At 37.1% G+C, this 15,242-nt stretch overlaps 1 protein-coding gene across 1 annotated transcript in view; it reads right to left on the reverse strand.

Moving 5' to 3' along the window:
- LRP2 (low density lipoprotein receptor-related protein 2) overlaps positions 1–15,242 on the reverse strand; it is a 136,338-nt gene that overhangs the window by 20,437 nt on the left and 100,659 nt on the right. The window contains exons 51-64 of the mRNA XM_009325415.1: positions 14,884–15,036; positions 14,236–14,406; positions 12,750–12,973; positions 12,171–12,348; positions 11,050–11,246; positions 9,213–9,458; positions 8,158–8,286; positions 7,328–7,447; positions 6,628–6,744; positions 6,241–6,357; positions 4,698–4,835; positions 3,792–3,914; positions 2,690–2,818; positions 601–732 (exon numbers count right to left, since the gene is read on the reverse strand). Of these exons, the coding sequence (XP_009323690.1) occupies positions 601–732; positions 2,690–2,818; positions 3,792–3,914; positions 4,698–4,835; positions 6,241–6,357; positions 6,628–6,744; positions 7,328–7,447; positions 8,158–8,286; positions 9,213–9,458; positions 11,050–11,246; positions 12,171–12,348; positions 12,750–12,973; positions 14,236–14,406; positions 14,884–15,036 (2,174 nt within the window). The remainder of the gene's footprint in view (positions 1–600; positions 733–2,689; positions 2,819–3,791; positions 3,915–4,697; positions 4,836–6,240; positions 6,358–6,627; positions 6,745–7,327; positions 7,448–8,157; positions 8,287–9,212; positions 9,459–11,049; positions 11,247–12,170; positions 12,349–12,749; positions 12,974–14,235; positions 14,407–14,883; positions 15,037–15,242) is intronic.

Here is a 15,242-nt window from a genome sequence, read left to right on the forward strand (position 1 = left end):
AGCAGGAAGGAAGGGGAGGGGTGGCCTTGGATCACGTTTAATAAAACGACACAAATTGTCCACAAGAGCTGGGAGCAACAGACTGTTGCTATGTGTTCTCGTCAAATCATACTGAAATGGTAACTGTGAAGGTAGTATATTGCATGACCACGAACAACAGCCTTTGGGTAGACTCCCCACTGTATTTTATCTGCACATAACCAGGGCAAAAAAATGGCAGAATAGACCTTTACTGGAGGTCTGTTCTGGAGCAGAACAGAAGGAGAGTATAACCTTCAGTAAGTTTTCTTTTAATAAGGAAAAAACCCAGCATATTTCTGTCCCTCAGATTGCAAAGATATGACAAAACCTATATACAGTAAAGCAAAAACATACACCTACAGCCACCAAAAGCTTAAAACAAGTCTGAACTGTGGAGCCAGTTCTTTGTTGAATAAGGTCTGCATGAAAACATGATTCAGCAGCAAAACTTTTTAGGAAGCATCTGCTAAATGTATAAAGTCCTGTTAGAACGCAAAAATGGGTAGTCACATTAGCATGATGAAGTGACAGGTCACTGAACACTTATCAGTGAGAAGATGTTTAGAAGATTGAAAATACCATCACAGGAGTTTCGGTTAGTTTCACTGGCCTTGTACCCTGGCCTACAGGAACAGATAAAGCCTCCTTCATTCAGATTGGTACAGTTATGTTCACAGATATTTTCTGTACAAGTTCGCTCTGTTCCAGGATCTGAAAAAAAAAGTTATACAATTATAACCAAAAAATAAAGTGATAAGAGGGCGGGAGGTGTCATAATTTTGATCATTATTATCATTGAAAATAGTTTTCAAGTAGACAACATTAGTTTTCTTTCCTTTTTTTCTAACTGAAACTCAATTAATGTGAACTTCTAGTCCCTAAGGCGTAACTAACTAGAAGAGGGTGGTAAACGCTGGTCAAGACAGCTGTCAACTAGGAAGTTTAACCTCTAGAAGTAAGTGAACAGGGTCAGGATAAGAGCCATAACCATCCAAGCTCACCTTCCTTAAGAGAAATGGCCTTCTACATTACCACCAATCTGCAGCAACTGCAGAAACTATTTAAGAGACTTGACTAACTCCTACCTTTGCCAACCTACCTCTTTCTTACCCAGTCCTTTCTTATCAGCTAAATAAAAAATGTTCTCAATTGCTATCATGCGTAACACAGGCCCTACATTATAATATATATGGAAATTAGAGAGAAGATGACAGCTTGTTCATGCCATACCTAATCTAAAGCCTACTGAAGTCAATAAAGGTCATTGCACAGAATGCACTGCCCTCTAAAACATGCCTATAATGGAAAAGGCAAGTCAGGGATAATAGATACTCTGTAACAGATAATGAAAATTATACTCTCCCCAAAGTGCATATAGAATTCTATTGATTCTGACATACTCTACATATACACAAAATACTTTCAAACTCAAATCTGTTATATAAGTAGAAAAGATACATATGTTTATTAACAGAGCATGAGAAAAAGATACAGATGTATGGCAAAGACATTACATTAAGCTGATTATCTCCTTTATACATACACATCCCAGTGCTGATTAAATTAAGTTTAAACAGCTCAATTTCATATATATGTAGAAGCATAAATTCATTGTACACACATACATAAATATTCTATTTTCTCTATAACACAGGTATTTGATGTTGGGAAGGCTACAAACATTGCCATCTGATCTGCAGTCACATCTATCCCCAAACAGTAGAACACTGACTGCCAGAAGGTGTCTGTTTTGCACTGTTTCATATCCTTTTTATACTTTTACATTTTCATCAAGTCATTGCATTAGGTTATATTGCCTAAAGACCATTGGGATGGTATGTGAAACAGAGAAACCAGCTGCTTCAAAATGGACTGCACTTTAGGCTTCCGAGTTATTTGCTTTTTGCAAGCATGCTGGATTGTAAATCACCAGTGGATCATTTGGCACACTTTCACTTGAAGCAATCAAAGCCTAACAAACTGAAATTGCAAGTACATGCTCATATGATGACTCTGCAGCTGTCTATATATTGATATAAAAAGTTAGGAATATTTTTTTTCCAGATTCTGTAAGAATGCGCTCTCTTGCCTCAAAGTTCAAGTCAAAGCTTTTGCATCTAAATAGATGCTAGTAAATTTATAATGCAGTTAATAAAAGTTGTGCAGAGGATCTGAGAGGGCCCTCAGCCCGAGGACTGGCTGTCATAGAATTCTGTGATCATGTCTGTAAACAGGAAAATAGAAGCATCTCAATATACTTTTGTTTTTAACAGGGCTAGAGCAACCTATACCAGTTCAGAGTCTGCCCATGAATAATTCTGTAGGTTGGCCTGTTGCAATTATGATTGAAATATCTAGATGTTCTTGCCTCCATAATGCAACCCATTTCAAAACAAGATCAAAAAACAAGATCAAACCCTTTTTTGTGATGCATAAATACTCTAAGCCTAAAAAGGACTGTTCAGAGCACTGCATTTCATAGGGTTTTCCCCAAAAGAAGGAAAACAGAAGATATTGTTATGGCTAATTGGATAATCCTAGCACAGGCTAATTAAAAATCAATACTTCTTAGTATGCTATTCAAGAAGAAACATGTATTGTTATCAGTTTCAGAAATTTTTATTTCAATAGCATTGTAATTTTTTATTCTATTGATATTATTACTTACTGCAGCCCATTTCATCAAAATGGTCTCCACAGTCGTCATAGTTGTCACAGACATAATGTAGAGGAATGCAATTTCCATTACTGCACTTGAATTCTTCAGTTGTACAAGGTCTTGGGGTTGGTTCTCTACCTACAGTCGAGAAAAGAAACACTCCTCTGTCAGAGTTTCAGCTACACAGTACCAACAGACAGCACTATTCTACATTGCTAATGAGGAAGCTGATACAATCTGGTAAAATAATGGCTAGGGTGACTTTGGAAGTCTGTAGTAAAGCTGACTATAACCAGGGCCTCCTGACTTCTAGTCACATCCCCATGACCTGAAAGAAGCCCCTCCATTTTATAAAGACAGAAGGTAGATTCTTCTTGTTAATAGTTGAGTGAATTTTCTTTTTAATCATGCAAATCTATTAATATCCTTTAATGATATACTTCATACATCTACTGCAGACTTCAAGAGATTATTGAGATATTAGTAAACTATTAACTTTAAGAATATTGTACACTAAAGCCAGCAAATAATATCATTAAGCAACCAAAAATAATTAAATCTGACAATATAAAAATCAACATAGTCAATGAGAGCTACATAATATATCTGAGGGCAAAAACCTATTGAATATTAACAGACCTTCTGCAGGATTTGGGCCTAAATATCAACACTGTTACTATGTGCATAACAGTGCCACAAATTCAGAAGCACCCGTTTCTCTATTTTAAAAGTCTAAAAAGCTATCCATCCATATCTTTAAGAGCTATCCATCCCATCCTTATTTTATGATAAAGCTAAACTCTTTACTTTTCCTTATTTTAAGTGGAGTTCATAATAAGTTGACACAATTTAGCTGCTTCTTATAATAAAATACAATATGATTTTGAAAATCATGCTCTGTACTTTTCAGACAAATGTTTGCTGATTTTTGCTACTTGTATGGAGAGCTGCAAATACATAGTACCAATAATTATAGTTCAAATTATTTCATACTGAGCTCTAGTTTTCATAATTTATGTTTAATTTTGACATTTCTATAGTCCTTTGGTATTATTAAACATTAAGCACATCACAATTACTGAATCTGCTGCTCAATTTTGTGTAAACATACAGTGTTCCTCTTTCTCATCACTTCCATCTCCACAGTCATCCTCCTGGTTGCACAGCTCATGACTATATATACAGCGATTGTTTTCACATCGGAAACGGAACGGAGAGTCACAAGCAATATCCACTGAAACCACAGAGATCAAGTCAGTCACACTTTGATACTTCATGCCATCGAGTCACAAATTATCCCAATCACTTTTATCTGGTAACATTTATATGTTTCCTCTATTTTAAAAGGTGTTGATGCATTCAGACCCAAAAGAGTATTTTCTCCACATTTTGGTGATGGTATGTTAGGCCATTACACATTTTTTGTCAGAAGACAGTACATCATCTTTGACCAAAGGCATATGCTATGACTACATATAACACTGAAGTTTCTATATTTGTTTATAAAGTAAACTGATGGAAAATCCAACATGCTATTTAAGTGGCTATATGGTGCATAACTGACAAAAATTGTTTAAGTAGCACCCTCCGACACCTCATTTTTAGAGCTAAAGTCCTCAACCATATTTACAAAGATGTCCTGACTACACTGATAGCTTTAAAAGCTCAGCACCTTTGAGAATATACGTTATCTGAATTAATCTTTAATTGCAAACTGATGTTTTTATTTTAGATAACCAACTTGAAAATGTGAAATAGTGTCCTTATCTCTTTGATGTTTCTCCCGACTTTTATAACCACATATATAAACATCTGCAAAGCAGTGAGAAACGTACTGTAGGAAGACGAAGTGAACTTGCATATGAAGCAAAATTCTCAGGACTCATCCTGAATTAAGTCTGTGAGAATCTCCAGTGAAAAGAAAATATTTAAAATTTATTTTCTAATTGTTCTCTCCATTGTAATTAAAGATCTTATTATGCATATTGTTCATTTTAATATAATTTTTCTCTCTTACAGCAAAGGTGAAGTTCTTCATCAGAGTCATCTCCACAGTCATTATCACCATCACATTTCCAGTATGGCTGGATACAGACATGGTTTTTACATTCAAACAGCATGGGTGGACAGTATGTACCATTAGGATACCGTGTTGCTGAAGAAAAGAAAATTATTATGACATTTTCATATATACTGGAAATTTTAGGTTTTCCTGAGAAGTATTCAGCCCAACCCTATATTATTTTCCAATACCCTTCTCTCCATAGTAGGAGATACAATATGAGGAACTGCAAAGATCTACAGCAACAACAGACTGCAAGGACTGAGGACTTCTTAGTAGCTATAACACAATTAATTCAGGTTTGAATGAATAGTGAAATAACATAAGTTACTCCCAGAAGCTTTTGAAAATAAACTGTCATTAATTTAATAAATGCTACTTGAATTTCTAACTGACAAATCTAGTTCAGTAATAAAGGTAAAGAATATTACTGGCACCAAATGTGAATGACTGAAAAAGTACCTAAGATATCTAATTCCAAAAGGACTCGTGTTGGTATAGTAAAAAAAATACCCAGATTCTGTAAAAGCTGTGAAAAAAACTGAACTAGAGCAAAGAGAAACCAAAAATGACTCTTCCAACCTACGTAAATAAACCATACCCTTGCCCTTTGAATGGCTTCTCATGCTTTTTCCTCCTTTTAAGAACAGCCAAATGTTGTGTAACTCAGGTTCTGAAAGATTAACTGTTGCGATGTACATTCCAGGATGTGGTTACCATCAGAAAAATAAAGGTCCTACTGTGCAGATGCCCCTTCTTACTTAAAGCACAGGTGTTAAAATTAAGTACATGGGAAGATGTACAGAACTGCCCTGATACCAACATGAAGAGAAAGGAATTCTCCTGAGTACAGAAGCCTAAAATCATTTGAACATTTAAGTCAGAACCAACACTTCAATATCACCTAAAAAGTCAGTGTCAGTCAGCACGGATAGAGCACAGAGATGATATTTGCATTCCTACTGGGAACAATACTTCCTGGGTAAACAGCTGGAGCTGTAGCTCCATACAAGCTACAGTGTATGGATATTTTTTCAGAGTAGATCAATATACAGAAGGAAGACAGAAACAGAAAAATAATTTTACTTCCTTGGCTTCACTGGTACTTTAGGAAGTTATACAGACCTTTGAGCATTACAAAAAACAATCCCAATTCCAACCTTGTTAGAATATGGTACAACTGAAACAGTGGATCTTGCAGTGCCCGTGGGATACTCAAAAATTTTAATTTGATCACGTGTATCTTCTGCTGGACCTTGTAAACACATTAATTTCCTAGCATTAGGAATGTGTTTACAATCAGCGTAAGAGATGGCAACTCATTATTATATTAAAAAGCTGATTCAAAATAGTATACTTATCCTGAATTTTTACTGACATCACTGAGTGTTGCAGAATTCTGTACGTCTAAGGAGTCATCTCACTTAAAGAGAGAGAAAAGCGCAAATCTTTCTAGAAGTGAGCTCGATGAGCACCAATTGCAAAGCTTGAAACTCACGACAAGTTGTTTCATCAGAGAAATCAAGGCAGTCTGCATTTCCATCACATCTGAAGCGCTCTGCAACACAGTGTCCACTATCACACTGGAAATACCCTGGGTGGCAGGTCCTCAGCTCTGAAAAGATTCAGAAGTAACTGTTGAAATGTCTTCTTGTTCAAATCCAGGTAAAGCGTTTACTTTTTGAGAACAACATCCTAAAAAAACTGCAAAATCCCAGACCATTAAAACTGTGGTATCCTCTACTTTTGGTGGAATGACTAAAGTGATTTGGTCAACATTACTCCATTAAAGATAATTCCCATAAAAGATCATTTTGCAGAATAATTTATCACATTAGAAACAAAAGTGAGAACATGTAAGAGGTAGCATCCAGACAATACGCACCACAGTCACGTTCATCTGAATTGTCTTCACAGTCATCATCGTGATCACAGATCCACCGGGAAGGAATGCAGCGCAAATTGTCACAACGGTATTCACTTTCTGTGCATTCACGAGGACCTTCATTTAAAATGAATGTACAAATATGAAAAGTTCCCCAGATGTAGATTCAGACATCCACACCTGTCTCATTAAACCAGACAAAAGCAATATGGGCAGATAACGTGGTATAATCCTTAAAACTAAATGATATTAAAACAGCATTCCCCCCAATACTCTTTAATTATGTTAAACATTCTATGTTCCTCTTGACATAGAAAAAAGGAAATTCATTGTGGATTTTGTTTCATCACAGAATTATACAGGAATTTTTATTCCAAATCAGAAAAAAAAAAAGATCCACTCTCTTTGTTTAAGGAACTGTATAATACTACATTTGCACACAGGGCAGAATTAAAATGTCACTTCTTAGTGGAAAACAGGAATTTGTGTTATTGTGATGACTGGATTTATCAGTGGTTTTTATGTATCTAAAATGCTTCCTCGTGACATCACTCTGGTATTTCAGCAAAGAAAAGACAGGCTATAGAGTAAAACAACAGAATGGTTGCAGTTGAGAGCTGTCTGCCCCATTCTCATAAGAAATAAAAGGACTGTTAAATCAAAAGCTGGACTATATCATGACAGCCAAAAAAGAACTCACTGCAGTTGTGCTCATCAGAGTTATCTCCACAGTCATTATCTCCATCACACTTCCAGCGCAGTGGGATACATCGATGATTGTCACAACGGAAATCTCCAAAAGGACTGCAAGTCATCTCCTCTGCAGTGTACACAGTTTGCCAATGAAACAGCACACATTAGCATAGTCTTTGGATAAGATGGAATGCACAGAAGATAATGGAAGTAGATAGAGATGTTCGTGCCACAGACTGGGCCAGGTAATAGAGAAGTGATTAAGAAACAGCTGAAATAACCATATAGAACTGAGATGGAAACACAAAGAGATGAACTTAGTACTGTCAAAGGAGGGCATCTTGACCTCATGGTGTGTTACACTTTCAAGTCTTTTCTGGTTCTGATACAGTGATCCGATGTCCTCTAAGCTTTGTGTGTAAGTGTATGAGAGGTTTCAACACAAATGTGAGGGTCTGGGAAAACATCATCATACTTGCCATACTGATGGTTTCACCAGCACAGGAGGTAAGTTAAGTAAATATAGAAAACACAGTTTTAATTGTCTAAAACAGTTCAGCTCAAGGAAAACTATTTCCTGTTTCATTTGATGACATATTGGGCAAAGTAATAAAATCCTGATCTTCAGAGCCCCTAAACATGCGAGCTGCACAATGAATTGCTGCACATAGGATTTTTCCTGAAGACAAATAACTACCAGGGTAATTAATTGATATCAAAGAAAATATGCCCAGGTACATTATTACTGAAGACTTTCAGAAAATCAAGGTGTTTGTAAATTGGAGAAATATTTTAGGTACAAAGTTCTGTTGAAATGACCTTCTTCTCCAAACATACCACAGTCTTGTTCATCACTGTTGTCTCTGCAGTCATCGTTCCCATTGCACACTGCCCACAGTGGTATGCAACGGTAGTTGGTTCTACAGCTGAATTGTGTGTGATTGTCACACCGATAGGCAGGGCCCACTGAAAGAGGCAGTTGTCAACGTTAGTTGTGTTAGCCATTAAACTGTCCTCCTTGCTATTCTGCCTTTCAAAATGTTACAATTTATAGTCAATTATTTCTACTAAAAAGAGCTATCTGCTAACTTCAGTGTTGTAAAAGAGAAAGCGTTAAATGTATCTGATTTCACTATCTTTTCCAAACTGTGCTGCTTGTATTCTGCGTATGCTACAAAGCCATGACAGGTTCAAACAACATTCAGTGTATTTTTCCCTGAAGTCTTTAGAGCTGGTAACGGTGGTAATAGAAGCCCCAAACCTGGAAGCCAGAGGAGGCAGCTTGTCCTCAGATGGCAAAACTTGGTCACAAGTTCTTCCAGATGGCCAAAGAGACATGCTGGAGCACATAGGAAAATCCTGCTGTTAAACATAGGCTAGACTGTGCTCTGCATTTGTTCTCCTTGTAAGCTTTTGTTTCCAAATCATGTGCCTATCATCATGAGAAGCTCTAGCTTCAAGGAATGAAACTTTACTTTGTTTTTGTAAAAAGTATGACATATGTCATACTTCAAAGTGGAATAAAGTAAAAACTGGTGAACTGGCATTCACTGCTTCCACATAGGCAATGGTTCAGCACATATCCTTTTTACAAAGTGTTGTTAGGGGCCAAGCAAAGGATGCTGCTAGCATCAAACAAGTCAGAGTGAGACACTGCCAGTTCTTGACAATCTGGCCAGCATAAATAAGCTTTCTCCCCTTCAAGAATAAGAAAGTAGTAAATTATCACATAGCCTCTACGTTTTCTAACACTCTTTACTACACAATCACAATTAGCTTGCAGAAAATATTCCTTTCCAATAAATTTTCAACCTCAGGAAAATTAAGTAATGCAGCTTGCTCTGCTTTTGGTGCACTACAACGTAGGCAGCTTACTACAGCTGTGTGCTTACTGCATTCGTGGAATGGCTCATCAGAGTTATCACCACAATCATCATCCACATCGCACTTCCAGGACTGTGGGATGCAGCGGCCATTGTCACATTTAAATTGGCCTGGGGGACAGGTTCTACTGGCACAGTAAGTACTATCTTCATCCGAGTTGTCACCACAGTCATCCTCTCTATCACACTGCCAGGCTTCTGGGATACATCGTTTATTGGCACACTGCCACTGATGAGTTTCACACTGGTGATTAGCTGAAAGAATATAAATTGGCTGTTAGGATACTGAAACTTACAGGAATGGTCTGCTGCTGTTATGTCAATTGAGCAGTTATCAAGTCTAACTTTTAACTTTAACCAAAAGCTAAAAAGAAAGCCAGTAAAAATTTAAAACATCACATTTACTTGCCCAGTTAAGGTACAGATTTCTAATGTCACATGGCACATTTCCCACAGGCAACTTCAGACAAGCTCGCTAAGGCTCTACGTTTTTCTAGGAGACAGATACTATCTTCTCCTAAAGCAGAGGGGAGTAAACCCAGCATTCAAACATGATTGAGGCAAGGGCTCCCAGCCACTTCGCAGAGGAGCGAAGTGACATTGTGGTTGTGGCCATGCTACCAACTTAGATGTACATTGCCTGATGAGCCTGTTCTTCTGACTATGAATGAACATGTCAGGAAACTTAGCAGAAGACCATGCTAATAACAGCTCCACAACCTATAAATGTACAGCCTCTGCCTCCAAAGGGCAAAGCACTGGAAGCTGATGTCAGCAGTGCTGGCAAACTGGGGGAGCTCTGAAGGTCTATGAAAATAGGAGTCAACACTGGTCTCTGCTTCCAGACCCTGTATGTCTCACTGGACACCACCCTACTACTTTTTCACATATACTACCAAACTGTTCAAGAAGAAACAGTGTATTATATTCCATACATTTTCTAGACTAAAGGATTCTATTCCCATGCACAAGATGATGAGCAGAAGGAATTATATAGACCTAAACTGATTTTTATTGTACCTGATATGTTAAAACCGGTGACACATTATGCAGCTGCCACATTTCTACTTATTTAATATTCCCCTGTGCCACACTTAAAAGCTTAGCTATTTGAAACTCAGGTAGAATTGACATTTCATTTAATTGTCATTGTTAGAAACACTTTGCTAACAGAAGGCAACAAAACTACCAATTATACAACCACGCTGCTTTCCCCTCCACACCTCCCCTTTATGTTACTAAGCTTGCAGCTGCCAGAAGTACATTATTTACAAAAAGAGAGCTTAGGATGTGCTTTTTTAAATTAGACATAAGTATGTGGAATAAGACAGGTTTTTAAGGAAATAACAGTATTCCACAAGCATAATTAGGCTATATTTCTAAATACTGCCATCACAAAAATCTTCCCACATGCACTGGATTTTGTGCAATGTAGAGGGTGAAATAATTTTGTCCCATCATGCAAAGCTCTAGAATACAGGGAAAATTAGCACACCTGGTAGACTGACCTGGGCATTAGGAAGCCTTAGATTCTTCATACTCACCACGGCTTTACTTGGAACAAAACAAAGTGGGTCCTGCTTCTAGTGTTACCTCAGATTGTAATTTACACCAGTGCAAATCTGTCTCAAAGGTATAGAAAATGTTTGTTTTGATATAGTACATTTTTGCTCTCCTTTACCCTGCTTTTGCACTGACGTGAATTGCTCTAGGAGGTGCAAGACTAGAAAAGACTGCATCTGTCTACCTCACCTTTCATCTGTAAAAAAGGGATAATGATTCTGAAATTTATATATTTACACGTTTTGTATTGGCAAAACACTTAAATTTATTAGTTGTAACATACCACAAAGTACAGGATCTTCATCTGATCTGTCATGGCAGTCTGGCTGGGTATTGCACAAGAAATGTGGGCTTGTGCAGTTCCCATCATTACACTGGAACTGACCAACAGGACAGTATCGGTGTGGACAGGTAGGGGGCTCATCAGAGCCATCTCGACAGTCCCTCTGTCCATCACATTTCCACCAGATAGGAATACACCTACAAAGAGAAAACAGTGTTTTCTTTGTTGAGACTATGTCTCTACAGATATACAACCATAATTTTACAACACAAAAGACAGTCTTGTCTCAGTGTTATTTCTTGAAACTTCCAAGACATCTTGAATTTCATGTCTTCTGTTTCATTTGTCAAATGCTAACAAAATATGCCAGAATACTGTCACCAGAAACAGATGATATTGGTGGGCCTCCAGAAGGAAGTTCACAGCAAATTAATAAGGATTTAATTTTTATGTATATTTGTGGTAACCATCTCTCATACTTTTTAAATCAATCTTCAATTGGATTTTTAATGAGGTAAAATTTTAATAATTCACCTGAATTTTAGCACAAGAATTTCACTAGGGATTATTGTTGTAACACTGCTTCAAAAGGCCACCCAATAAGCACACCTGCCTCACAGGCTCCAGAGTGATACAATATCAGCTCAGTAGCTCTAACATCACCATTTCTCTCCCTCTACTGCTGTTGTCTCAGAAGAAGGGTCGGAAACGTGCCCCCACATCAGCTACATGGCTTTCCTGGGCCACTGGCAGACAGCATATATTTGGCAGAAAGAGATACATTGTAAAAGATGTACATAAATAGGAGAAGGCTCCAGGTTTGTGAATTCAACTGGAAGTGGTTTCTGGAGGTACATGTTTCTAACAACCCAAACTTTGCTAGATTAGCAATGTCATATAAAAGGAAGAAAACAGAAAAAAAAATTACTGTTTAAACAGTAAGTCTAGAAGTATTTTTCCAAAATGGAAGCCTGTCTGGTCCTGGCTTTGTCTTTGCAAGCACACCACAAACTCATAGTGAAACCAGAAGGAATCCCTAATTTCCTGTCCCTTTGAAGAAACTAAACTGTAAATATATCCTTAAAAAGACATTGAAAAAAGACGATGAGCAGTGGACTTACCTCTCAGTGTCTGCACAGAGAAACTGGGTGCTAGAGCACATTGGAAGGCAGTGGGCTGTATTGCCGAACTGTACTATCATGAAGTTATCGGGACATTCACAGGAATAATCCTGACCACCAGCTTTTATTAGACAAAGATGGGAACAACCACCATTGTTGGTGCCACAAGGATTATTAACTGGTAAAACAGAAGAATAAATATTACCATACTTTGCAAATCCCAGGACTCAAAGGTCTTAATCTACAACAGACTCCTCTAATACTGTATTGAAAGCTTAAATGTAATAAGTTGAAAAACAAAAATAAGTAGGCACTTAGTGAGAGAAATATGTATGATTTCATATACAGGAAGTGTATGCTATTAAGCCATGATGTTTTAGAAATGAATTTAAAATTATGCATTTCCAGTCATTGCTATTGAAAGAAAAGACAATTTATAAACGTAAAGTAGAGGCCTACATTTACTCTGTGCATTTTATTCCCCTCAAAGGCAAAAGCTGAGTGCACTCAGGACTCTCTAAAATTAGTCTCTGGATAACAGCTGACCATCTCAATGCAAATCTAATTCTGTTTTCTCACCAAATGGCTGTCTGTATGGATGGTAAACATGGATGTCAAATGGCCTGTGTGTGGTGTTCACAAGAACAGTCCTGTCTGATCCGTCATATTTATTTCCCTTTTCAACAGTTCTTGTGTTCCAGTCAGTCCAATATATTGTGTCTTCAAAAATTGTTATTGCAAACGGATGAGGTAAAGTCCCATCATATACTGTGTGACGATGATGTCCATCTAGGTCAGAGTACCTACACAAAGAAAAATATGTGCAAGTTATTCAGATAAATGCTAAAACATCTTCACATCTTTATTATGTATGCTTATGGTACTTCATTATTGGTGACCAGGATCATGTAGTCCCTAATGGTAGAGCACTGTCCTCAGTGAATTCATTTTAAGATATGCAGGAAAGTAAAACAGGTTATTTTAGGCAAATAAACAGAATAGAGGAACATCCACTGAAATGTAAAGTCTTCCCACAGAAGCATATCAGCTAGTCCAATGAAATTTTGCACATTTACTGCCTTACAGAAAGTTATTTTTGTCACACGGGAGACTAGCTTGCCTGGATCATTCAGACTGCTAACAATGGAACGCTTAAGACAATAATAGGCCTCCTATATTCCTAAATTTTACATGTGTCTCTGATTTAGAGCCTCCTCTGATGAGATATCTTTAATAAGATTTTATATTTTTACTATCACCTTGCTATAGGGGGAAATTATGAAATATAAGAGAGAAAAAGAGAGACACAGAAACATACATATAATTAATATACATTTTAAAAAATACATTTTTAGGACTTCAGCATAGAAAAGGCTGCCAGAAGAATGAATGTAAAGAAGAACAGAGGTAAATATAAATCTAAATGTACATGTACATAGGAATACAAATATAAATACTAATATAAATACAAAGGATTGTTTTTAAAATATTTAAATGCCTTGACAAGCACTAGAATGCTAGTTATTAATTTTTACTGATATTTAAGTGGAAATTTTCTAACACTAGAAGCAATTAATAGATTTTTCTTGATTAACAAAAAATCCCATATGCTAACAGGAAATTCCATGTTGTACCGATAGACAAATGTTCAGACATCTTCTAACAATTTGTATACTATTTTATTAGCACATAACTAGTTTAGTTACAGCTCAACTTTTATCTATAGGCAGAAACAAGAGAATCAGAAAAATTAGTGATTTTATACTCAGTTTTGCTTTGGTTTAGGCTGTACCCCTATAGAAGTTGCATATTCGAGTACAGACTGTGAATCTTTTCACTATAATTTTTGGACCACTTCCAGTGGGACCTAGGAAGCAAATATAGGAACTAGGCTACTGTGACATCTAGTGATTCGTATCGCCTGCTACTCCAGGCTTTCTGCCTCTGGTTTCCTATAGAGTCAGTTGGTAGAAATACATACAATGCTTACAGCATCTATAAATGCTACCACTGCAATCTGACATGAGCAGTTATTCAGTTGTTTTATTCTTTTCTGCGTACGTACTCAATGTAATTTAGATGGGCATCTGCCCAGTAGAGCTTGTCATTGGTGTAATCTATGGTGAGTCCATTGGGCCACTCTAACTTTGTAGAGATAATCACCGTCTTCTCCTTGCCATCCATGCTTGCTCGTCCAATATAGGCTCGATCTGCCCAGTCTGTCCAGTAAATCTGTCTGTTCAAATAAATACTTACAGTTAGGATTGTAGAAAAAATATGCTGAAGTAAATACTAGAAGCCACACCTCATATATAGTATTTCCTGCAACAGAATTAAAGCAGAGATTGAGGAAGATAAGAAAAAGGTTAATATATTTGTTAATATATTTAACTGCTACAGCAGACAATTGTCTTTAAAGAATGCAGCAGAACTGGCAGCCTCACTGTCTATCAAACCGCACACACTTCTACCAACCTTTTTAGCCTTGCAATCAAAACTTCCTTGTCCACATGGAACCAAATTCCACTTTCAATGATATCTGACAGCCCTGCATATATACCTACGAAAGGCAAGCTACTATTTTTCCTAAGCTGCAACTAAGATCTAATGCCACATAAATCGAAGTGCAGGCAGCCAAAATTTATTTCAGATTTTCAGAGACAGTGCAAGACTATTTGCAAAAGAAAGGAAAAGCACTCTTGAAATGTCATACCCGTATTTTGGATGAACAACAATTGCTCTGGGGTACTGAAAGCAGAAAGTGTTGTTGGCATCCACACACCGATCCACCAGTTTTTTTCGGAATCTTCCATCAAGTTCAGAGACATAGAGACAATCTTTGTAGGCATCCACCCAGTACAATTTTCTGAAATGTTTTAGAGTTAGTTTATTTACTCTTATTTACTTTTTTTGGTTTATTTTGCTTCATAGCATCTTAAATTTCACAGGTTTTTTTCTCCTAGAAGCAATATATCCACTGTAAAGGAAGAATACACGTACTGTACTGACATGTCTTCTACACCATGCTCCAGACTGCCCTTTTCATTCATGCTGTTCCTGCCTGCACAGGCA

The sequence above is a fragment of the Pygoscelis adeliae genome, unplaced genomic scaffold (genome assembly GCF_000699105.1).
Source record: "Pygoscelis adeliae isolate BGI_AS28 unplaced genomic scaffold, ASM69910v1 Scaffold106, whole genome shotgun sequence".
NCBI classification, from domain to species: domain Eukaryota; kingdom Metazoa; phylum Chordata; class Aves; order Sphenisciformes; family Spheniscidae; genus Pygoscelis; species Pygoscelis adeliae.